Raw genomic sequence first — 25,865 nt, forward strand, 5'->3', positions numbered from 1 at the left:
GTAGATTACCACAGAAAGTCAAAATATTGATTATTTTTATTTTTTATGTACTATAAAAGCAAAATAAAAATAGGTCAAAATGATCTAATGAAACACTAAAATACTTCAAGAATACTTTGGACATTATGAAAAGGATATTATGTTCTCTATTCAGAAACCTACTTTATACCCACCTGTTTATAAGTTCTTTCTGCTACACAGAGCAAGAAAAAGAAAATCCATACAAGAGACACACGAACCACAAAACTTATTATAACCATAGAAAGAACCATGACATCTTCATTAGAACCAAATGCAATCACATAAAGTTCTGAAGCAGAATGTGCTGTGAGTTGTTCCAAGTCTGTAGCTTGAGAGAGTCGGAAAACAAATGGGGTTAAACCCAGGATTAGAGAGATTATATTTCCAAAAATCTGGTATCCTATTCCTGGTATATGGCTGTTCACCTTGAGAGAGCCAGAGGGAGAGAGGAAAAAAGAAAAAAATATAAATATATTTTATCTAAAGTAAAATGAACTCTTATTGAGCCTTTATATAACAACAGGAAATAATTTTGTTAAATTTTATTAGTTTTAATACATGAAAAATGAAATGTGAGAATTTACTACACATAAACTGTAAGTCATTTATTTCTTCAATTTTTAAAATTGTTACATCATTAAGTAGATGCAAAAGGATTAACTATCTCATATATTAGATGTTTAAAAATCATTCACATCTCATTATTTTAAAAGCTAGAAATATTCAAATATTGCAATATTAAAAAATGAGATTTCATACACTTAAATTTGATTCTTTAAGAAAAAAACCCTAAAGCTATATTTATCTGATAAATTTCTACCTTGTGTTTTTCATTAGAGTTCAATATACAAAAAAATGTTTCCTTAAAACCAGTTTAGAAAAAAAAGCATGACAGAAAGCATTAAATAGAAAGATGAAGAAAATCTAAGGAGACTATTAAAAATGAGAAATATTAAATAATGGAAAATATGAGTTTCCAATATGCTAGGCTGGTAGAACTGCAAGGATCTTAAATACCATGTAGCTAACTTTTCTTATATACTTTAGGTAAATAAGATTGTTCTAAGTTATGTACCAGTTCACAGATTGTTAGGCTACAGAACACCACTATATGCAAGTCTCTAGAACCTCCCTAGTTGATTGGTTTCAATTATTCACATTGAGGTATGAAATAGGGAGCACATTAATTTCTAGATCCAGTTATTTTAATTCTTGTTCTGCAAAAAGTAAAGACTAGACTTCTAGCATTAAAATGTACCAAAGAAATTCAGAATTGAAAGTTAAATCAAACCTAGTTGTCTAAAGAAATCAGGAAAATTTTAATAATTATCTTATAAAGGAAATAGTTTAATAGAAACTAAAATTAAAATCCATAATATTTGTACTATACTTCTTCAAACTTCAATATTTTGACCAATGTCTGCATTACTTCTATATATTTAAGAAAGCAAGCAAGAACAAATATAAATTTTCTACTTCAATTTTTTTTTTTTAAATTTTAGGTTCTAATAAATATATGAACCAACAAAGACAATACAGAAAAATAAGTCTTCATCAACACCTGTTGATTAAGTTTCTCAGTTTTATCCACTGAAAGCAAAAAAGATAGTAACATAAAACAGGAAAATTTTACACTGTATTCTATTCTTATTACACTGTATTCTATTCTTATTACATCTATTCTTAGAGAAATGAAAATGCTTTTTAAAAGATTAGAGTGATTTTATACCAAAATAATTGTTTAAATCATAGATGGAGCCAAAAACACACAAATAGCTATTTTTTTAGGGTGAAGGCAGGAGGCAAGCAGGTAATTATTCCAGTAATTATTTTTTTATATTGACAACCAATAATTTTACCCTTGAATTAAAAGAATAAAAATTTAAAACTCACTCTGTTCATTATCATTCCACTGATTTCAAGTACAGACATGTCTGCTTTCTTACAGTCATTGCCTTCCCATACTATAGCGCTTATTTTTTCTAATCCTGGGTGGGAGCTATGAAGCCAGGGCACATGACTCTACAAAAAATAAAATAGAAATTGGTGGATCTATGTATCACATTTCATAAATTAAGAGTATGTATATAAAGTTATATATAGCTACATATACAATTTTAACTATGTTAAAAATAAAAATTGATAAATACATTTACTATTTTTTTAATTTTTTTATTAGTTGCTCAAAACATTACAATGATCTTGACATATCATACATTTGATTCAAAACATTTACCATTTTATAAATGGAACATAAATATTTGTGCATTAGCTCTAACTATATACACATGATTTTAGCTACAATAAATTCTAACTTAAATTTATTTTATACATTGAACAGATGGCATAATTAATTATATAGTTATAAAAATGTAGAACTTTTCTATGATAGATATTAGGCAAACTATCATTCAAAAATATATTAAAATGTGTCAGCAAAACTACTTGCCAATCAGTCTATATAGCTTCCAATATACTAATATTAAAAGACAAATGGATGTCAAATTGTCCATAATGATCAGTGTCCAATTTATTATCAATGAATACAAAATATGATAGCAGAAGTTTGAACCTCTTAGAAAGACTAACTAGTAATATAATCTCATCCTGAAAGAGATTCTTCCTCATACTTACCTTTATATTTGATTTAGTAACTTTTCTGATATTTGAATCTAGAATTTCTCTAAAGGATCAACTTAAGTTGTTTTGGTCCAGATTACAGAAAACATTGTAAGCTGAAGCACAGATAACTAGAAGTATTATCTGAAGTAGAATAAAGTATCTCTCAATGTTTCAAAGAATAAAAGAAAAATTGAAAACTTTATGATGAAGACTCAGATACTTAAGGTTTAGATCTATAATTAAAAGAATAAAACCTCAAAATAGGATAGCTGTATTAAAAATAGCAAGATGATTAATGAAACACTAACCTCAATGTAATTAGATCTTGAGAAGAAAAGTAACACTAAAAGATATAAGACCCAAAATAAGATGAATTTATTTGTATATATCACAGAATTTGTAACTTATAATTTTTCTAACAGGTTGATATACTTCCCTATCTTATAATAAAAAGGGTAGGTTTGCCATTCATAACAAACCTCAGGGAACTAATCAATAGATCTTTTGACATTCTAATATTTAAATTTTATAACATATCTCATTAAAATAACTTCTAATGATGAACAGAAGTCTATTCTAGCTATATCAACCTTTGGAGAGTAAAAAATAGGATTCAAATATGGTAAAGAAATGTTTCTGTAAATTTAAGGAATATAGTTTTTCGTCTAGTGGGAGTAAAGTTGCACTGATTCATTTCAATTGAAGTTGACAAATAATAATATAATAATATATAAGAAAAAAGAGATAGAAGATTTTTATCTTTTCCAAAGATGTAACTATAATATACATTTACTTTTATGCTATATATTTCACTATTTGAGAACTTTAAGAGTTGGAAGATACTAGTCATTAACTATCAACTTAATTCCAACACATGATGTTTCATAATTTATTCCTGAAATATTCTAATTTGGGAAATAATTCACACCAAAATATGTTATCAAACTTTCTCTGAAAATTTAATAATAGTGAAACATAATGGAAACAACACTAGGAAACAAGAACCTGAATGGAAAGAGAGTTAAGCTTGGGAGGTAACAGATTTTAACTAGAATTATAGACTTTTTATAACAACAACAACAACAAAAAAACACTCTTAGTCTATATATAACAGGAGTTAAAGGTCTTCCTGATTACCTTAAAGAAAGGTATAACAATAAGATTGATTGACCTGGGCACAGAAATAGAATATCAAGAAGTTCTTTGCTGTCCTTCCAAAAAAGTACTTATTTTGTATCCAATTACCTTACCAGTTACTCTAATCAACCTTTGCTCTCATTTTCTTATTCTAGAAAATCAAAATGTAAGAGAATTTTAGAAGTTAATTAATTAAGAACTCTTGTTTCCCCCTCCCCATATTAAATATATAATGAAAAACGTTCTTGTTGAAACATGTGAATGGAGAACAGATGAAACACACACCCCTTTTTCTTTTTCAATGATTTCTACTATAAAGCTTTTTTGTGAAATACAGTTTGGAAGACTGGAAGATTGGCTCAATCTAGTGATTTCTTTCTTTTTTTAAAAAAAATCTATTTATTTATTCTAATTTGTTCCACATGACAGCAGAATGCATTTCAATTCTTGGTACACATATAGAGCACAATTTTTCATGTTTCTGATTGCACACAAAGTAGAGACACACCATTCACTTCTTCATACTTGTACTTAGGGTAATGATGTCCATCTCATTCCACCATTTTTCCTGCCCCCATGCCCCCTCTCTTCCCCTCTGCCCTGTCTAAAGTTCCTCCACTTCTCGCTTGCTCCACTGCCCCATCCACATTATGGATCAACATTTACATATCAGAGAAAACATTGGGCCTTTGGTTTTTTGGGATTGGCTTACTTTGCTTAGCTTAATATTCTCCAATTCCATCCATTTACCTGCGAATGCTATGCTTTTATTCTCTTTTATTGCTAAGTAATATTCCATTCTGTATATATACCACAGTTACTTTATCCATTCATCTACTGAAGAGCATCTAGACTAGCTTCACAATTTAGCTATTGTGAATTGTGCTGCTATAAACTTTTATGTGGCTGCGTCCCTGTAGTATGCTGTTTTTAAGTCCTTTGGGTATAAACTGAGGAGTGGGATAGCTGGGTAAAATGGTGATTCCATTTCAGGTTTTCCAAGGAATCACCACACTGCTTTCCATATTGGCTGCACCAATTTGCAGTCCCACCAGCAATGTATGAGTGTGCTTTTTCCCCCACATCCTCAACAGTTACTGTTGTTTGTATTCTTAAAAGCGCTATTCTGACTGGAGTGAGATGAAATCTTTTGAGTAGTTTTGATTTGCATTTCTCTAATTGCTAGAGATGGTGAACATTTTTTCATTTATTTGCTGATTGATTGTATATCATCTTCTGAGAAGTCTGTTCAGTTTGTTGGCCCATTTACTGATTGGGTTATTTGTTTTTTAGTGTTTAGTTTTCTGAGTTCTTTATATATCCCAGAGATTGGTGCTCTATCTGATGTGTGTGTGGTAAAAATTTGCTCCCAAGATGTAGGCTCTCTATTCACCTGATTGTTTCGTTTGCTGAGAAGGTTTTTAGTTTGAATCCATACCATTTATTGATTCTTGATTTTATTTCTTGAGCTACATGAGTCTTATTAAGGAAGTTGGGGCCTAATCTGACATGGTGAAGATTTGGGCCTACTTTTTCTTCTATTAGGTGCAGTGTCTCTGGTTTAATTCCTAGATCCTTGATCCACTTTGAGTTTTGTGCAAGGTGAGAGGGGTTTAATTTTATTTTGTTGCATATGGATTTCCAGTTTTCTCAGCACCATTTGCTCAAGAGGCCATCTTTCTCCAATGGTTTTTGTGCCTTTGTCTAGTATAAGATAACAGTATTTATGTGGGTTTTTTTCCCATGTCCTCTATTCCGTATCACTGAACTACAAGTCTATTTTGGCGCCAATACCATGCCGTTTTTTGATACTATTGCTCTGCAGTATAGTTTTTAAGGTCTGGTATAGTGATGCCACTGCTTCACTCTTCTTGCTAAGAATTGCTTTGGCTGTTATGGGTCTCTTATTTTTCCAGATGAGTTTCACGATTGCTTTTTCTATTTATATGAGGAATGTCATTGGAATTTTGATTGAGATTGCATTAAATCTATATAGTGCTTTTGGTAGTATAGTCATTTTGACAATATTAATTCTGCATATCCAAAAATAAGGAAGATCTTTCCATCTTCTAAGGTCTTCCTTTATTTCTTTAGCATTCTGTAGTTTTCATTGTAGAGGTCTTTCACCTCTTTTGCTGATTCCCAAATTTTTTTGTTTGTTTTTTTGTTTTGAGGCTATTGCAAATGGGGTGGTTTTCCTAGTTTCTCTTTCAGAGGATTTGTCACTGATGTACAGAAATGCCTTTGATTTATGGGAATTGGTTTTATATCCTGCTACTTTGCTGAATTCATTTATTCTAGAAGTTTTCTGGTAGAATTTTTAAAAATTAATTAATTTATTTTGTTATGTATGACAGCAGAATGCAGTTCAATTCATATTACACATATAGAGCACAATTTTTCATATCTCTGGTTGTACAAAAAGTAGAGTCACACCATTTATTCCTTCATACATACACTTAGGGTAATAATGTCCATCTCATTCCATCATCTTTCCTACCCCCATGACCCCTCCCTTCCCCTTCCTTCCCTTTGCCCTATCTAAATATCCTCCATTCCCACATTTCCCCCCCTCCAAAACATGGTACATTATCTTTTTAATATATTTTTAAATACAATTTGCCAGAATTTTATTGAGAATTTTTGCATCTACATTCATTAGAGATATTGGTCTGAAGTTTTCTTTCTTTGATATGTCTTTGTCTGGTTTTAGAATTAGGGTGATATGGGCCTCATAAAATGAGTTTGGAAGAGTTCCCTCTTTTTCTATTTTGTGAAATAATTTGAGGAATATTGGTATTAGTTCTTCTTTTAAGGTCTTATAGAACTCAGCTATGTATCCATCTGGTGCTGGGCTTTTCTTGGTTGGTACGCTTCTGATGCATCTTCTACCATTGCTAGAAACTGATCTATTTAACTTGTGTATATCATCCTGATTCAGTTTGGGCAAATCATATGACTCTAGAAATTTATTGATGCCTTCAATATTTTCTATTTTATTGGAGTACAAATTTTCAAAATAATTTCTAATTATCTACTGTTCTATAGTGTTCATCATAATATCCTTTTTCATCACAGATGTTAGTAATTTGAGTTTTCTCTCTCCTTCTCTTCCCTAGAATGGCTAAGGGTTTATTGAATTTATTTATTTTTTTTCAAAGAGCCAACTTTTTGTTTTGTCAATTTTTTAAATTGTTTCTTTTGTTTCAATTTTATTGATTTCAGCTCTGATTTTAATTATTTCCTGCCTTCTGCTTTGGGTGTTGATTTTTTCTTCTTTTTCTAGGGCCTTGAGATGTAATGTTAGGTCATTTATTGTTGACTTTTTCTTCTTTTTAAGGAATGAACTCCATGCAATGAACTTTCCTCTTAGTACTGCTTTCATAGTGTCCCAGAGATTTTGATATGTTGTATCAGTGTTCTCATTTACCTCTAAGAATTCTTTAATCTCCTCTTTGATGTCTTCTGCAACCCATTGTTCATTCAATAGCATATTATTTAGTCTCCAGGTGTTGTAGTAGCTTCTATATTTTATTGCTAACTTCTAATTTCATTCCATTATGATCTGATAGAATGCAAGGTAGTATCTCTACTTTTTTGTATTTGCTAAGAGTTGCTTGGTGGTATAATATATGGTCTATTTTAGAGAAGGATTCATGTGCTGCAGAGAAGAAAGTGTATTCACCCATTGATACATGAAATATTCTATATGTGTCTATTAAGTCTAAGTTATTGATTGTATTATTCAGTTCTATAGTTTCTTTGTTTAGCTTTTGTTTGGAAGATCAATCCAGTGGTGAAAGAGGGAAACACTCCCTTTTTTAATGGCTCAGGGGAAACAGCAAATAATTGCATTTTAAAATTTTATCACATAGGGTCTTCTTATGTTTTCTAACTCAAATTTAGAGCTCATTCAGTGATTGTTTTTCATTTTCAAGCAAAATCTAAACTGTTTTACTTCTTATCCATTCAAAACTGCCTAAAAACCTTAACTCTTAAAAGATGGTATGTATTTATTTCAAATAAAATCATCCTGACAACTGCTTCACTGGTGTTTTCAAAAGTGAGAGCGAAGCCATTAAAATCTAGCTTCATCTATTGAAAAGTGTTACTTGATCATGGCTTTATATTTTATGATGTACCCAGCTATGACTACAGCAGAAAAATATTCTCCTATGAATAAGTTGTTACTATTTACAATAAAAATAAACAATAAAACAAAACTCTACATTTGGAAATATCCTGACTAGAACATGTTGTTTCTTCACAAGGAGGGATTTTACTTTTTTTATGGTGGGCAGGAAAGGAGCCTGCAAACTTAACACAGACCCTGGTCAAACAAGAAAAACAAATCTGCTAACTTTTCATTAAAGAGAGCTAGTTTCTATTATCTGATTACTAGTAAAACTAAAAACATGATCCTATGGTGGGGGGCGGGCACTGAAAATAGGCAATGTGTGTGTAAAAATCAAGACTTTAACCTGAAAGCAAAACCAGTAATATGCTTAGGATACCATAATTAGACAGGCAGAATAGAATATTAACAATTTTCAATTTTACAAAGAAGAAAGAAGATGATGATTATGATAATAATAATAATGCCATTTATTCAGTGTAAACATCAAGAAACACTTTTTTAATCATTTCAGGAAAGCCTAATTGCCATGCATTGAAAGAAAATTTAATTTTTTCATGCATTCAGTCTGTTAATATTCATTATACACAAACTATATACCAAGTAATGAGTGATAAAATAATAAGGCAAAATACATATGATACCCACTTCAAATGTTCCTATGGTATCTCTGGGAAAACAACTTCCTTCATCTTAAATCCAGTTATTATCTTGGAGACTTAGGTGAGTACTGAGATGACTCATCCAATACCCTTTATTCTCATGAACTGTTCATTATTTTCACATTTTTTTTTAAACCCAGAGACCCTTCAGCTATTCCCTATGGCCAAACCCTGAATCTTGGCACCATACGGAATTGCTAATACTTCTGAAATGAGTCACTGACCACAATCTCCCATCCTTCCAGGTCTCTCAAACCTTTTTTTGGGGAGAGGCGGGGAAATGGATGGCACTAGAGCAGATTATGCTAAGTGAAGCTAGCCAATCCCTAAAAAACAAATGCCAAATGTCATCTTTGATATAGGGAGAGCAACTAAGAACAGAATAGGGAGGAAGAGCATAAGAAGACGATCACCATTAAACAGGGCGGAGAGGGGGGAGGGAAATTGCATGGTAAAGGAAGGAGACCCTTATTGTTATACAAAATTACATATAAGAGGAAGTGAGGGGAAAGGGGAAAAAACAAGAGAGAGAAATGAATTGTAGTAGATGGGGTAGAGAGAGAAGATGGGAGGAGAGGGGAGGGGAGGGGGGGATAGTAGAGGATAGGAAGGGCAGCAGAATACAACAGACACTAGTATGGCAGTATGTAAAAAAGTGGATGTGGAACCAACGTGAATCTTCAATATGTATACGGGGTAAATATGGGAGTTCATAATCTGCTTGAATCAAATGTATGAAATATGATAATGTCAAGAGCTTTGTAATGTTTTGAACAACTAATAAAAAAATGAAATACAAGTGCCAAGAAAAAAATTCTTTCTTTAAAAGAAATTTTTGTAGTGTAAATGGACAGAATGCCTTTATTTATTTTTATGTGGTGCTGAGGATCAAACCCAGTACTTCGCACATGCTAGGCAAGCGTTCTGCCACTGAGCTACGGCTCCAACCCTCTCAAACCTTCATTTCTAAAACATTTGTTTCCTTCAAAACACTTACCTTTTGACTTGTAAGTTCCTTCCTGTTTCATTTGCTTCTCAATCTGACTTATCTAGACTCTCACCAGACCCATTATTTTAATTATCACCTTTCCTGTCTTTTGAATAGCAATTATTAATTGAGCACCTAATCTGTGTGACTTTAGGTACACTACCCAACTTAGGACCTCAATTTTCTCATTTATAAAATGAAAAATAAACTACACTGCCACAGACTATGAGAATTACATGAAATAATGCACAGGCCTGGCATATAGTGAATGCTTATTAAATGTTTGTTGTTATTATGATTGTTAAGATATTCTAGAGAACATATATAACTGAATTGGGAAACTGCAAATTCATGTTTCAGATTCCAGCTAAACTCTCATAAATATAGCTGTGTGATTCTTTTAATGTGTTCATTGCCTTGAATACATACATATTATATTCTCATTCCCATATCTCCACTCACCACAAATGATTACTTCAAGCCTTAAGCTCCCTACCCAATCATTTCACTTCTCATTGTCTCTAGGCTCCTTGGCCTTTTGTACCTAACAAAATAGATACCATCAGACAATAACTCTCTCATGCTCTTGCCTGCTTCATGCACTTGTCTTCCTCCTCTTATCCTAGCAGAAATTATGTTCCTCTCTCAAAGTTAAGCTTTCTGATTCCCCTCCAGAATCCTAAGAAACTCTCATTCCTCCAATCAAGTTTTTCTTCTGTACCTCTTTCAATTCTTCCCTATGTACATAAATATGCTCAACATCTTGCATATTAGGGGATAAAGATCAAAACATCTAACACTCATGAAAGTTTTCTCTAAACTTTCATGAGCACATTTCATAAAACCTATTTATTCACAGTCTTTGTGGTGAAGCTTCCTTTCCCTGTCACTTTTTCTACATCTAAAGCCCAAACCAGTATTTGTTAATTGAATGTTTCAATTAGATAGAGAATATGTTAGCTTTACCATATTTTATCTTTTTTAACCTTCACCTGCTCCAGACATTTCAACAAATAAAATATTACAGGTAAAACTAAAAACCATTTTGTATCCTTCTCTGCTAGATTCTCCTCCTTTATTCCCTAGATCTATTATCCATAATTTGTTTTTTATTATTTCCTAGCGTGTTTTTACATTCCTAATGCATATGCTTTTTATTCATACACAACATATAATACAATTTTGCAATTTTAAAACTTTATATAAATAGTAAGCTGTATAGTTCTGCAAATTGCTTTTTTCATTGAATAAATAATGAAAAATCATATTCACATAATTTATTTGTGTTGATACACATAGCTAAGTACAATTTTATCATATGCTGTGGTTTATTAATTTTTCTATGGTTGGATCTTGTTTTATATTCAATATTTTACTATCAAACACAATGAACATATTTTTATATCTCCCAGTGACTGACCATCATCTAAAGTTTCACTGAAGTAGATGAAAGAATCCTAGAGTATTCAGACCTTCAATTTTACTATATAATGACAAACTGTTCTTCACAGTAATTGAATAATTTTATACTGGCATCACCATTCACTAAGAGTTCATATTTCTTCAAATTCTTGCCAATATTAAAATTTATCAGAGTTTCAGATTTTGACAATCTGATCAATATGAAATGGTACCTCATTTGCCTGACTACTAGCAAAACTAACCATTTTTACTTATATTTCTTCCTCATCCAGGTGAGTTGCTGTTCATTTTTCTATTGATTCATTTGTCTTTTACTTACTTACTCTGTAGGAGTTCTTGATGTGCTCTGTACAGTAGCACTTTACCTAAATTATTAAATTTTAAGATATTTATATTTATCAATTCCCCCATTTTTGTATGTACTTTTTAATCATCTTATTTTAAAACTTATCTTTTAAACTGGGACAAGAAAGACTTTCACGTACATTTTCTTGTCAATGTTTTAATTTTTTGTTCCTCATACTTAGGAACTATGTTGAATAAATTTTTATGTATAGACTAATCATTTGACCTACCTTCATCTAGTCCATCTTTTCCCTACTGAATTGTAATGTCATTTATGTCATGTATTAGGGATCCATATAAGCTTGTGTTTACTTTTAGATTTTTTATTCTGTTGCATTAGTCTATTTGTTATACATCCACACCAAAATTTTTTTTTCTTTTGGTACTAGGGATAGAATGCAAGAACACTTTACCACTGAGATATATCACCAGTCATGTTACTTTTAAATTTGAGACAGGTTCTTTCTAGGTTGCTGAGGGCCTACCTAAATTGCTGAGGCTGGATCAAACTTGTGATCCTCCTGCTTCAGCCTCCCAAGTCACTGGGATTATAGGCAGGGGCCACCACACCCTGTCCATACCATACTATCTTGAAGTTTTAAATGTAAAATAAAACTAGCAGGAAAAGTCCTCTGTTCTTCAAAATAGTTTTTGCTCTTCTTGACATTTTGCTCTTTAATGTGGACTTTAAAATCAGCATTAAATCCAAACAAAAACAGAAAAAAATGAAGAAACAAGCTGTTTGAACTGTGACAGAAAAAGTGGTCATAATGGGCATCTCTGCCTGGTACCTACCTTCAATAAATATTCTCCTAAAATTTTATCATTGAGAATGACAGGTTTTCAGAAGTGCTATAAAATTGCCTGCCCACCTACCTCTGGGCAAAATTCATATGGTAAAGTCTAAACCCCTAAAGTAACGGTATTTGGAGGTAGAAACTTTGGGAAATAATTAGGCTAGTGGGTAGAACCCTCTTGAAAGATATTAATGTACTTATAAAGACAGAAAGAAACCAGAGCTAGCTCACTGTTTTAGGAAAGGATACAGGAACACTACATTAAATCAGGAAAAGGGACCTCACTCAGACTCAAGACAATGTTGACACCCTGATCTTGAACTTCTAGCTACCAGAACTGTAAGAAATAAATGTTGTTTAAGCCACACAGTCTGTGGTGTTCTGTGATAGCAGAAGGTTCTTTAATACTTATCTTTCATCAGATTAAGGAGATTATCTTCTACCTCTAGTTTTCTAAGATGTTACTTGTTGATTTAGTTGACAGGATTTGATGAGGTGAGAAAGAGTGAGGATTTTTAACAACCATCACATTTCTGTACTGGTGAGTGAATGAATAGAAATGACACTCATCAAGATTTTGAGTGCAATAAAAGAAAAAGATTTTCATGGGAAATTTGGTTAAATTTAAGATACTGATGGAACATTTAAATGAAGACATCCTTTAGAACTATACACTGTTCAATAGAGTACCCTACTCACATGTGGCTATTCAGCACTTGAAATATGGCTAATCCAAAATGAGATGTGCTTTAAGGGTTCACTTTGAACTTTGTAGATTTAGTACCAAAAATGTAAAATCTTCATTATTTTTCATACTAGTTATATGTTAAAGGGATAACACTATGAATATATCCAGTTAGATAATACATGGGCATTAATTTCACCTTTTTAATGTTTTTAATGAGACTAATAGAAAAATTTTAAATTATACATGTGACCCTTATACTTCTACTGGACAGCAAGACTATAGATACTTGATAACACAAATGTCATATTCATAAAATGAAAATTTGTGAATCATAATCTCATAGGTAGAGTTCAGGCCAATGTGTATATGAATTTGACCATGAAATGTGTTGAATGAGAAAAGGTCTAGTGTATTTAAAACATATTTCGACTTACAAAACTCCATTTATCAATAACTCCTCAGGAATATGTGTGTGTGCAAGATAAGAGACCCAACCAAACAAAACTACTGAGATTCTCTATTCTAATGAAGCCAGACCAAAGCTCACACAAAAAGAAAAAGAATGTTATTTTAATTGAATGTAAGCTACTTCTTTATCTCCGTAAAATCTGTACATACATTCAAAGGAGCTCAACTGATAGCCCCCACATAATTCAACACTGTAAACCAACCTGATGAAAAGGGTCGTCTCTATATTCTTTTTTCACACATGGATTAATTTGAGGATTTTCCACATCTGTCTCACTGGTACAAGATGAACGGCATTCTGCACAATGTAACAAGTCTTCCCATAATACATCTTCTGTTTCAGATTCTGGCCTTGTGCTCTCAGAATCCTGTCTGGAACTTGAACAGCGAGAGCTGCAACTAGTACCCGATTTAGGGGCATCCTGAAATCAAGATATTCTTTGACATTAATACAATTTATGTACCCCTTCCAACTCAAAGGATTCTATCAGAACCATATATTGTTACTTTTTCTAAAACAACAAACACACTGTCAAAGGATAGTGAAAGAAAAACCTTAAAAATATATATTAGTCTTTAAGGAGTAACAAAATACCCTCACATCAAAATGCATTTCATTTCATATTTCAGCTCAGGTGTTATTTCACATGCAAAAGTTGTGCTCATTTGTCTTACATCTTATTTAGTTTTTTTTTAATATTTATTATATTTTTAGGTGTAGATGGACACAACACAATGCCTTTATTTTTATGTGATGCTAAGGATCGAACCCGGGTCCCACCCATGCCAGGCAAGCACTCTACCGCTGAGCCACAATCCCAGCCCCTATTTTTATTTTTTTAAAAAAATTTCTAAAAAAGTTCAGAATTCAGGTAGGCAGAGAATAGTCCAAGATTATAGAGTCTGCACAATTAAAAGGAACATACTTCAGTGTTTTTAATGGAGCTATTTTCCTACTCAATTTTCTTTAGCAACTGTAGATTTCATTCATATTGCCTTCATTTCTCAACAGAAGTTTAAAATTGACAAGTAATCTAAACCAAAAAGATAAACTGACAATTTGTGTTCTTGAGGATAATACATGGCATAAAAGTCAAAAGCTAAACGATACAAGTATTTTCTAATAAAGTTACTTGATCCCAGTTTTTAATACATAAAATAAAGATGAGTAAAATTTTTATTTAAATTTTAAATAGTTAAGAATGGTAATAGCTATCCTTATAACCAACTGTGCTCAAATTTTTGGACTTGTTTTTAGCTGTCCTCTGCCACTAAGTTATCAATCCTACTATTAAAATGTTTTATATTGATCCCTTTGTTTTTCCCATGTTATCATCAGAGTTCAGACTTTATCATTCATTCACACCTTAATCATTACAAACTCTTTCTTATGGACACCCCCTTCTTTTCAGATTAACTTTCCTAAAGTATAGCTCTTTTACTTCTTCAAGAACCTTACACCAAGTAGTATTCCCACTACTTTCTTTGATTTCAAATTCTTTCCACCTAGCTTACTTGTCTTTGGTACTACTTTTTGATCACAGCCTTTTCCTCCAGTGATATTGGGCTACTCTCTTAAACAAAGCAGTTTCTTGCCAGTCTAGCCTCTGACTATGTCCCTAACATTTACCATTAATCCTGCCTTCCTTTAAAGATATGTTGAAAATTAAATGAGCACTGTAGCTCTAATACAAAGTTGGCACAAAGCAGGAGTTCAACAAATATTAATTTTAAGCTGCCTACCTAGAATACTACCTTGTCTTCAAAGTGAGTTATATTTATATTCATATGACAGTAGACTTTTGCACTGCTTTCCAGAGTCTGTAATACTGTCTTAATTAAATGCATTTCATATTCTCCAATAGATCATAATTCTCAAATACTCCATCCTTGGAAGAAACCAACACTTTTTTCTTTGGCTATTCTCATCACAGGTAACAAAATGCCTTGAATGATTAGAATGGGACACCATGAATCGATTATATTTAGTATATTGACAGATGTTTGTGGAAGGAAAGCTATTTAGGAAAAGTAAACATTTTTTGAAGAAATGACCAGGAAAAAGAATTTAAAAAAAAAAATAAGAGAAAATAAAATAAGAAAAACAGAAGAGCAAAAATCAGTCTGCTTTGTTTTACAAAAAACACTCCAAAAATATTTCAGACTCACTAATGTCAGTTAAAATACTTGAAACCAAGAAGTTTTCATTATAACAGAATAGCAAGACATAGAAAGTACTGAGCTTCCAGTTAGTGATAATTTAAAATTTTAAATACAGCTATTTCATTATCTATCATTAACTTCTGATACAGACTTACTAATCAGATAGAAATTGGTAGCAGAATTAAAGAGATGATGATTTCATGATTGATTTCAGGGATAAGGACATGTTTGTAATTCTTTAGTAAGGGTATTTTGCCAAAAACTACTCAGTGCATTATTTTACAAATGTAAAGCCTAAGAATTATTTTCTATAATCACTTACATTTCAAACAGAATTTTACCTGCCATGTTTAGGTAATTAAAAGCCATTTTAAATTTTATTACAAACTGCTGATTAAAGCCTAAAAATAAGACATTTTAGAATTGAAAAACACAGTTCATGTTAGCCACATCAAATCTGATTTGTTCTGTTCATTTCAAATCTTTAGACAGAAGGTTAAAAACTAAACATACAACCAAATTTAGAAGAGGCAATTATTTACTTGAAGGGAATAATCACTTATAACAGAAATTCCTTGTGTGAGACAATTTATGCATAATTTTACTGAACCCTAACAATGTGTTGAAGTAAGTTTTTTCTTCTCACTGTAAGAATGCAGAAACTGAGACAGAAGTTAAAATATCTTCCCAAAGCCACTTAAATGATCTAACCCTATGGTTTCTTCTTTATGCTTCTCATCAAATGCTACCTTCATTAGATGAAAAGCTAACTATAATAGGGAGCAAATTTTTTAAAATACTAGTAGAGTATTTTAAAGCAGGGTAAAGTAGCAAAAAAAGAATACATGCGTAAAAGAAGCTGTCCGTTTCCCCAGGTCACCCCCTGCATCCCAAATAACCAAGAAATTCCATGACCATCTTCCCAATAGGAGAACTAGATGAAGCCAACTAGATACAATACAGAAAGGCAAAAACAGGAGTAAATAAAAGCATACACAAAGAATCACAAGATTCCCCACCTCAAATCTAGCACTCTTGTGCCAAACACTATGGCAGCCTTGAATATTATCTACGACTCCCATCCTACCAGAAGATTGAATGATTCTTCCTGAAAAACAAGATGCCCCTTAAAACTGTATCTATATAAATATCACCATTGGGAGGTTTACGATACATTGCTGGGTGTAAAGTCCACCAGTCCCATCCATGAACAAGAGCTTCCCAGATGTGTTTTAAATTTCTTTTTCATTTACTAGTTGGGATATTTTTATAAAGAGAAACTGAATTCAATACTGTTCTATTTTTAGCTACCAAGTTCACCTGAAAAGAACTTAATTAATAGCCTTTGATGATTTCCTTGCTTTCTATCAACATAAAGAGTTTCCAAGATCATTTTGTATATTTCCTACAACATATAGGAACAGGAACTGGTCAGTTTTTCAGGGAGACCTATATTTTACCTGTCTTTGGGTGTGTGTGTGTGTGTGTGTGTGTGTGTTTTTAAAAAAAAAAAAGTGATCACAGGCTAGAGATGTTTACTGTGTTTTAGGCTTGCCCAAAGGAATTTTTGTACTTCACTCTTGAGGAAAAATAACACCAATGATTTGAAGAGATTATAAATTTATAATATAAATAAAAATGCAAAACTACAACTCTTTTGTAGTGTACAAACAACCCTACAAATCTTTTTTCTACACTTTTTCAAGAGATTTTATTTTGCTTTTGAAAAAAATCCTTTAAAGTTAGTTTAACTTAAGAATCAAAGATTTTTAGAACTGAACACAACCAATATCTTCTAGTTTAAAATTTTTACTATTCAGAGGAATAATCTGAAGACCAGATTTTAGTTTTATGTCATCTTTTGTATCATTTGAAAAGATTTAAAACAACCAATGACTATTAACCTATACTTAATACTTAAACTAAAATCTAAAAGGTTTTAAGAAATTTATTTATTTAAAAATCAAGATAAGTAGAATGCTAGGACTGAGTCAAGAGACAGTGTATCCTTGCAGGTATTTTTAAAAAATCACAAATTTCAAAAATAAAAATTTGTAGAATAAGGTTCTGCCCTTCAAGAATCTCAATAGTTCAAAATACAGCTACAAACTAAAAAGAACAAAAAACATAAAGTGAGAAAATTAACTCCAAAACCAAATAATTTCTTCCATAGGAAAGGGGTCAAGTAGCCTTCCAGCACCAATGAACATAAGTGTGTAAAAAGACTGAATTTCACAAGTTTGACTGCTTGGTTTAGAAAAAGGAGACAGCACATCAGATGATTTGTGTGTTTGTATTATTGTCTGTCTAATGTCAGCCACAAAAAAACACAAAACCATAGTCACCAGAAAGATTAACCAGAGATATAGACGCAAAGCACTGTGCAAAGAAGTAACTCTTCTAATCTTAACACTTTGAAAGTATTCATATTCCAATCCAGCATATCATTCGATTTTTAATAAGTTTAACCCAAAATCTTCAAGAAAAAAATACTAATATATTTCAATAAGAGTAGAAGATAATGTTGACCAAAAAGTAACATAAGGAGTAATTTGCTTTAAAGGCAGATAATGAAATTTTCTGTCCTTAAAACAGAAACTAAAAATAAAATGGAATAATATTCTTTATCTATTTATGTCGTTTTAAGGTCAAGAAATGTGATAAAGTTGGAAAAGCATTTTAGAGAAAAAGCAAAAATCAATAAGAAAAATAGAATAAAGGAAGTCAGAAAAATAACTTTACAATAATCAAGAATACATAAAGCCTTTTAAAAGAAAAGAGTGACATAGTAATTTACAGATTGTCTCCACAGGATGGTCTTCTTTAAAAATAAACAACAACCTGAATATATGAGTCTTCAGAGATATTGCACAAAATGAATACAAGTGTGTAGCTGTTAATCAATGTGTGTAATACCTAAATCTAAATTGACTATATATCAAGATTGTACAAAAATAACAAATATAGGTAACTTATTTCAACAATAATTATCAATTATAAAAATAAGTTGTAAGTTAGCAACACATAAATCTGGTAAGACCAAATTTTATACCTCATTAGGATAATGCTTCTTATAATGGTGTGACTTTCTATTCCGAAGAATGTTTTCAGAAGTCCTGTCCACGTGACGACGTATTGAGTATCCTATTTCAGGACCTTCCTCACTGGACACTTCATCAGAGACATTTGTTATTGTTCTTTGGGCATCCTAAATTGGGAGTACACAGAGGGGATTATCAGCAATTTCTGACTAACCCTTTAGCTTTAAAATGGCAATATTTCAAACTATATATACATACACACACATACACACACACACACACACACACACACACACACACACATATATATACACACACACAGATTTTCAAAATAGCTTCAATTATGTCAAAGTAAATAGTAAGTACTATCTTATTTTCTGCTAAAGTTTATTTTTTATTTTTCACTTTTGCATAAATGTCTTAAATCAGTAACTATACTCATTTTACTTGGACTGAGAATGTAGCTCACTTGTCTTAGCCATGTGCAAGACCTTGGCTTTGATCCCTAGCACTACAGGGAAAAATAAAATGTATATTTCACTTTTAAAAGTAATTCAACAGTAATTTGTCAAATGTTGTTCCATAACATTGTATTCATAAAATGATTTGAAACAGTCTACAAAATTAAGAAATATAAAATAGGACAGAAGCAGAACAGAATAGAAGAAATTGAGAGACCTGAGAAGAACTTTTTCCAAACCAAAAAAGACCAACAGTTGTAAGATATGCTACTGACTTAATCATGGTCCACAGTGCAGCAAGAGGTATATGGTGGTATACATATCAGATACACATTATGTATCAATTGATTTTTAAGAGACATTCAGATTTTAGAAATTCTGAAATTGAAAAACTCTAGGACCAAGATGTAGCTCAGTGGAAGGTGCGTGCCAAGAAGGCACCAGACCCTTGATAAAATACTCAGCACAAGAAAGAAAAAAGAAGGATGGAAGGGTGGAAGAAAAGAAGGAAGGAAGGTTGATTCCAGAGGCATAAGTTCTATCTTCCTGCTCCTCTTAATGATAGTAGGTGACAAATACATGAGTATGTGTTTGAAATCTGTGAGTGAAAATATATTGATTGAGTGATGACAGTGATATGAAGCTCACATTACCAGACAGCTACGTGCTTGAAAAAAGTCTAAAATCATAGTAAGTGACTAGATTAAATTATAGGCCCATGCTGTTACATAGCTACTGACTAATACTAGAAAGTAAATGAACACTCAAACAGAAACACACACTTCACCCCAAATTAGAGAATCCTCTTTATCTACTTCCCCCGAAAATGCTAATGTTCACATTCCTAAATGTAACAAAGATAACATCTCTAAATTTGACTATACTGTTTTTTTTTAACTAGAAGAATTTTAACCAGAAAACTTAAGCAAAAAAAATGAATCAGAAGTCATTATATTAGGCTCTGTAACAATAAACCCAGAGTTTCTTTAAGTTTTATTTTGGAAAAGTAAACAAACAATTATTACCTTCAACATATAAATATGTTCTCAATAAGATTTTGTTTTCAGAGCATTATTACTAATAGAGTCCCTTGGGCAAGATGGCTAACTAGAGGCCCGCAAGCTTCTCTCCAAAACAAAGACAAAAACAACAGCTATTTCACTGGAGTGTTTGAGGCAGAATGTAGAGGAATGTGGCAGAGACACCAAGAGCACAGAGCTGAAAAAGGAAACTAAATACAGGGCACTCACCCTCCTGTCTCTTAAGATCAACCCTTAACCAAGAGGGGCTTTACTTGACAGTGAAAGAATAAGAACCCCAGCAGTCCCCAGGCATATCACAGACACCCAAGCATTTGCTGCTGGAGAAGCCTGCAGTCCTCACAGATTCTGAGCCTGTTTAGGGATTACCATACTACCGCTTGCTCCAGAGAAAGACAGAGCCTAGCCCATGTTGTGTCCTCCCACACCCAGGTTCCTGCTGAACAGTTCTATCTTAAGACCTTTCTCACCTTCCCACATCTCCACAAAGCATCTGGGAAGCCCTAACCATACTCCAGCTGCCCTAGCAAGCAGCTGGGTGATCTTATTAACCTACTTCAGCACCCTGGAAGCGGACAGGCAGCCTTGCTTGCATACCAAGCAACACCAAAAGCAGCAAGGCAGTATACTATAAATAGGTTGGCTCCTACAGGCTCTGCAAAATCATACATGCACAGCCCTCAAACACTGAAGGGCACCCTATCCGGACACTTAGAGGTACTCTACCCAGTCACCTACAGACACTACTGACATTTATAGCTGAAGAAGTTATACAGAAACTACACTATACTTGGATATGAAAACAGCCTACTTAACCAACACTCTAGGATATATCATCAGAAGAAATCTATTATGAAAACTGCCCTATCAAAGTGGTATAGACAACTAATCTATCAGATGAACAAAGATCCATCCATGTAGGGACACAAAAGTAATAAGGGAGCTTGATGCCAACACAAAAACCACAATAACTGTAGCAACACACCTGAGACCAGAAAAGGAAATTAATAAACTGTAAAAGAATTAAAATGTTTTAAGGAAACCCAATTGATACAAGTGAACATAGTCAATTCAATGAAATAAGGAAGACAATTCATAAGAAAAAATGCATCAGAGATAAAAATCAAAAACACAAAAATTTTAGATAAATAACTCAATAAAGGAAATAAAAATTCAGTTGAGAACTTCAAAGCAGAATAAAGCAAGCCAAATAAAGAATTTCTGAGTTTGAAGATAGGTCTTTTAAAATGAGAGAGAGAAGCAAAAAAGAAAAATTATGACGAATGAAAAAAGCCTACAAGACTGATGGGGAGCATGCCAATTTTCACTTTATAAGAGATTCAGAAAGAGGTGAGAAAAGGTATAGAAAAACCAATTCAATTAAATAAATGCTGAAAACTTTCCAAATGTTGGAAAATATACAGATATGCAAGTTCAAGAAGCTGTGAATGTAAGTGGATTAAATTTCTCAATTAAAAAAAAAAGTCTGGCTAAATGGATTTTTAAAAATGACCAAAAGATATAAAGATATGCTTCCTATATGAAACTCACTTCACCATTACCAATGAAGACACAACGATGGAAAGAGAAAGATAGAAAAAGACATACCATGCAAATGAACACCCAAAATGAACAGGAATAACTATACTGTTATCAGATAAAACAGACTGTCAAAAAGTATAAAAAGAGAAAAATAAATTCACCATATAATTATAAAGGAATCAGCTCAACAAAAAGAAAATAACAATCATAAATACATATGTGCCCAACACTGGAGTATCTAATTATATAAAGCAAATAACTATTAGATCTAAAAGAAACATAGATTCTATTACAATAATAGTTGGGGTAAACACTAGTTAGTATCTACGAAAGCTTGTTGTCTTGGGTAGTGAGATAAGAAAGACTCTATAAAGAACTTATTTAACCACATAATTGTAGCCACCACATAATCATTGCACCCTGTTTCTTCAGTTCTAAAATTTGTTTATAATCTTTTGTTCCATACTTGTTATATGGTATAATTCTGTTCATCATGCTCCTTCAAAGGTAAACAAAGAAGTAAAATATTTGCCAATGGTATGGGGATGCACTTTTGTCTTCTCATGCACTGATACCAAAACCAGAGAAGGACACAATAAGAAAACCACAGATTAATCTCCATAATGAACACAGATGTAGAAATCTTCAATAAATTATTAACAAATCAAATCCTAGAGTACTTCCAAATGTTATACAATATGATCAAGTGGGTCTTCTCCTAAGGATGCAAGCATGGATTAACAATTATAAATCAATAAATGTAATACAGTATATCAACAATGAAGGACAAAACAGATGATCATCAATAGTGCAGAACAAGCATTTGGTAGAATTCCACATAACTTCATAATAAAAATCCTCAAAATACTAGGCACAGCAGGAATATACTTCAACACAATACAGGAGATTTATACACATACACATACATACACACACACACAAACGCACACACACTCTCACAGCCAACACCCTAGTGAATGGGAAAAGCTGAAATTGTTTCCTCTAAGATCAGAACAACAAGACAAGAATATTTATATTTACCATTCTTATTCAATGCAGCACTGAAAATCTTATTCAATATACTACTGAAAGTACTTAATCAGAGCAATAAGGTCTGTAAACAAGTCAAGATGGCGCCTGGCATTTTGCCAGAGGGAGTGGTTTGTGAAGTAACGCCAGCGAGCCATTAAGTGTGGAGATTCCTTATTGGCTGACTGCTGTATCTAGTTTATGTTAATTAAGATAAGCTGTGTGGAATGCATATATACCCCTCCTGTCCTACAATAAACTGCTCCCACTCCTGCTGTATCAATCTACACAAGTTCCTCGTCACCCTCTGGTTATTTTGCTGCAGCCGGACTGCGGCAATAAGGCAAGAGAAAGAAATAAAAGGCATCCATATGAAAAAGGAGGAAGTCAAATTATCCCAATTGCAAACAACATAATTTTATATAGAAAAATACCTGAAGATTCCAAAAAAAAAAAAAAAAACCTGCTAGAACTGATACATTCAGTAAGGTAACAGGATATTTAAAAAAAAAAACATACAAAATTCAGTAGTATTTTAATATACCAATAGCATAATTACTGAGAAAGAAATCAAGAAAGTAATCCCACTCACAACAATTACAAAAAATAAAAAGTAAAAGCCCAAGAAATTAAACCAATAAAGCAAATTATATTTAAATGAAAATTACAAATCATTGATGAAAGAAATTAAAAACAGAAGGCATACCATGTTCATCACCAAAGTGATCTACAGATTGAAGGCAATTCCCTATAGCAATCACATTCTGCACAAAACTACAAAAAAACACTACTTAAATTTGTATGGAATCACAAAAGACCCTGAAGAGTCAAAGCAATCCTGAGCAAAAAGAACAAGACTAGAGATATTATAATTCTGGGCTTCAAAACACACTACAAAGCTATAGTAACCAAAACCATTATAGTACTGGCCTAAAACACAGACAAACAGACCAAAGGAACATAATAAAGAACATAGAAATAAATCCAAATATTTATACACAACTGATTTTTGACAAAGATACTGAATATACTGAAGAAAGGAAAGTCTCTTCAGTAAATGATGGTGAGAAAACTGGATATCCATACACAGAAGAATTAAATTAGACCCCTATTTCTCATCATGAACCAAAATGAACTCAAAATGGAAGAAAGACTTAAATGTCAGACCCCCAAACATGAAATTACTGTTAGAAAATCATGGAAAACCAGGGGTGATGCTTTAGGATATTTGTCTAGGCAGAGATTTTTTGATATAACCCCAAAAGCAAAGGCAAAAAAAAAAAAAGTTGACAAAGAGGATTATATCAAACTAAATTATTTCTGCACATCAAAGGAAATAATTAACAGAGTTTAAGATACAACTTACATAATGGTAGAAAATATTTGTAAACTATTCATGCAACAAGGGTCTAATATACAGAATATATAAGGAATAACAACCCCTCCCCAAAAAAACCTCAACAACAATAAAACCAAATAATACAATTAAGAAGTGGGCAAAGGACATAAACTTTCAGAAGAAAATATACAAAAGGCCAATAAATATATAAAAAAAAGTTCAACATCACTAAATGTCATAGAAATACAAATCAAAACCACAATGAGGGCTGGTGTTGCAGCTCAGTGGTAGAGCACTTGCCTAGCATGTATGAAGCACTGGGTTTGATCCTCAGCACCACATAAAAATAAACAAATAAAAGAGAGGTATAGTGTCCACATCTAAACTACATTGAGATTCTACCACACCCCACTTAAAATCCCTAAATATAAAACATTACAAATGCTGATATGGATATGAAAAAAGGAGAACTCTCATACAATATTGGTGGGAATATAAATTAAGACATCTATTATGGAGAACCTTATTGAAGTTTCTTAAAAAAAAATAGAACTGCTTTATGATCCAGCAATCATACTATTGATGAAATGAAGTGAGTATGGTAAGGAAATAACTGCACTCACATATTTACTGCAACACTATTCACAACAGCCAAGACATGGAACCAACTGAGGTGTTAACAGATGAAAGAAAATATATACACAATAAAATATTATTCTGCCATAGAAAAATTCTTTCATTTGCTGCAACATGAATGGAACTGAAGGACATTATGTTAAGTGAAGTAAATCAAGCACAGAAAAGATAAATATCATACACTTTTACTTAACTAAAAAAGTTTATCTTGTAGAAGTAGAGAAGTAGAAGTAGAAAATAGTGGTTACCAGAGCCTGGTAATAGGGAAAGAGGGAAAAGTGGGGAAGTACTGAGGATGGTTGAGGGGCACAGGGATACAGTTAGATAGGAGGAATAACTTCTTATTTTCTACAGAACAGTAGAATAATTATGGTTGACAAAAGTTAATTGAATATTTCAAAACAGAAAGTAGAAAGCACTTTAAATGTTCCCAACAAAAAGAAATGGTAAATGTTTGAGGTGATATACATGACAATGACCCTGATGTGATGATTACAAATTGTATACATGTACTAAAAATCACCCTATACCCCATAAATATGTATAATCATTATGTGCCAATTTTAAATGAAAAGGTATTTTTTTCTGATTAAATACAAAACAGATATGACATCAAAAGTAATATGTAGGATAAATAAGATATTTTTATAGAAACTATAAAAGAAACTGTTGTAGTTCAGCTTTCAGAATAATTTAGATATTCAGCTTAATGCAAATTCTTATACATATATGGAAATAAAGAAAGAGAAAGTAAGGTTTAACAGACACCAACTATAAAGTGCTTTAACATTTTGGAAAAATTCAAGCCATCAAAAATCAGTTCAGAAGGTATAAGTTATATTGGCAATTAAGTTTAATCATAGTACTTATCTAATTTTAGCTTCATCAGTAGTATTTATACAGCCTCATAATATAAATTCTGGAGAAAACGTTTAGTTCAAAGGCAACTATCATATCTAAATCATTTCATATTGGCTAATATAAAATCACACAAGGGTATTTTAAAAATTACACTTACTTTGCTGGGAACATTCCTCACAGTTCCTGTGATCCAGGCTGCCTCTTCTGGTTTAATAGTTTCACACTGAGGTTCATGGTTTTGCATTCCATCTTCACTGCTTTTAACAGTCTTTTTTCCATCAAGAGATACGTAGCCATTGTCGGTCTCAGTTGATTTATCAATTGAATTCTTTGCTTTCTTTGATCTAAAAATAAAAATATGTAGAAGAATGTTATATGAATTTAGCTTATTTTTAATTTTTTTTTTGAGTTGTATATGGACTCAATGCCTTTATTTGTTCTTATGTGGTGCTAGGGTCAAACCCAGTG

The 25,865-nt window shown here is 32.1% G+C and overlaps 1 protein-coding gene across 9 annotated transcripts in view; it reads right to left on the reverse strand.

Moving 5' to 3' along the window:
- The window catches only part of Phtf2 (putative homeodomain transcription factor 2), a 142,966-nt gene that overhangs the window by 14,636 nt on the left and 102,465 nt on the right, over positions 1–25,865 (reverse strand). For 8 of the 9 annotated variants that reach the window (XR_013435152.1, XR_013435153.1, XM_040291687.2 and 5 more), the window contains 5 exons: positions 25,555–25,741; positions 18,501–18,656; positions 13,489–13,707; positions 1,915–2,043; positions 174–446 (listed from right to left, as the gene is read on the reverse strand). Coding sequence is in view for 7 of the 9 variants with exons in the window: in XM_040291687.2 (XP_040147621.2) it covers positions 174–446; positions 1,915–2,043; positions 13,489–13,707; positions 18,501–18,656; positions 25,555–25,741 (964 nt within the window). In the remaining 2 variants the exon portion in view is untranslated. The remainder of the gene's footprint in view (positions 1–173; positions 447–1,914; positions 2,044–13,488; positions 13,708–18,500; positions 18,657–25,554; positions 25,742–25,865) is intronic. The other variant, XM_040291688.2, reaches the window with a different exon arrangement.

This window comes from Ictidomys tridecemlineatus, chromosome 2 (genome assembly GCF_052094955.1).
Source record: "Ictidomys tridecemlineatus isolate mIctTri1 chromosome 2, mIctTri1.hap1, whole genome shotgun sequence".
NCBI classification, from domain to species: Eukaryota; Metazoa; Chordata; class Mammalia; order Rodentia; family Sciuridae; genus Ictidomys; species Ictidomys tridecemlineatus.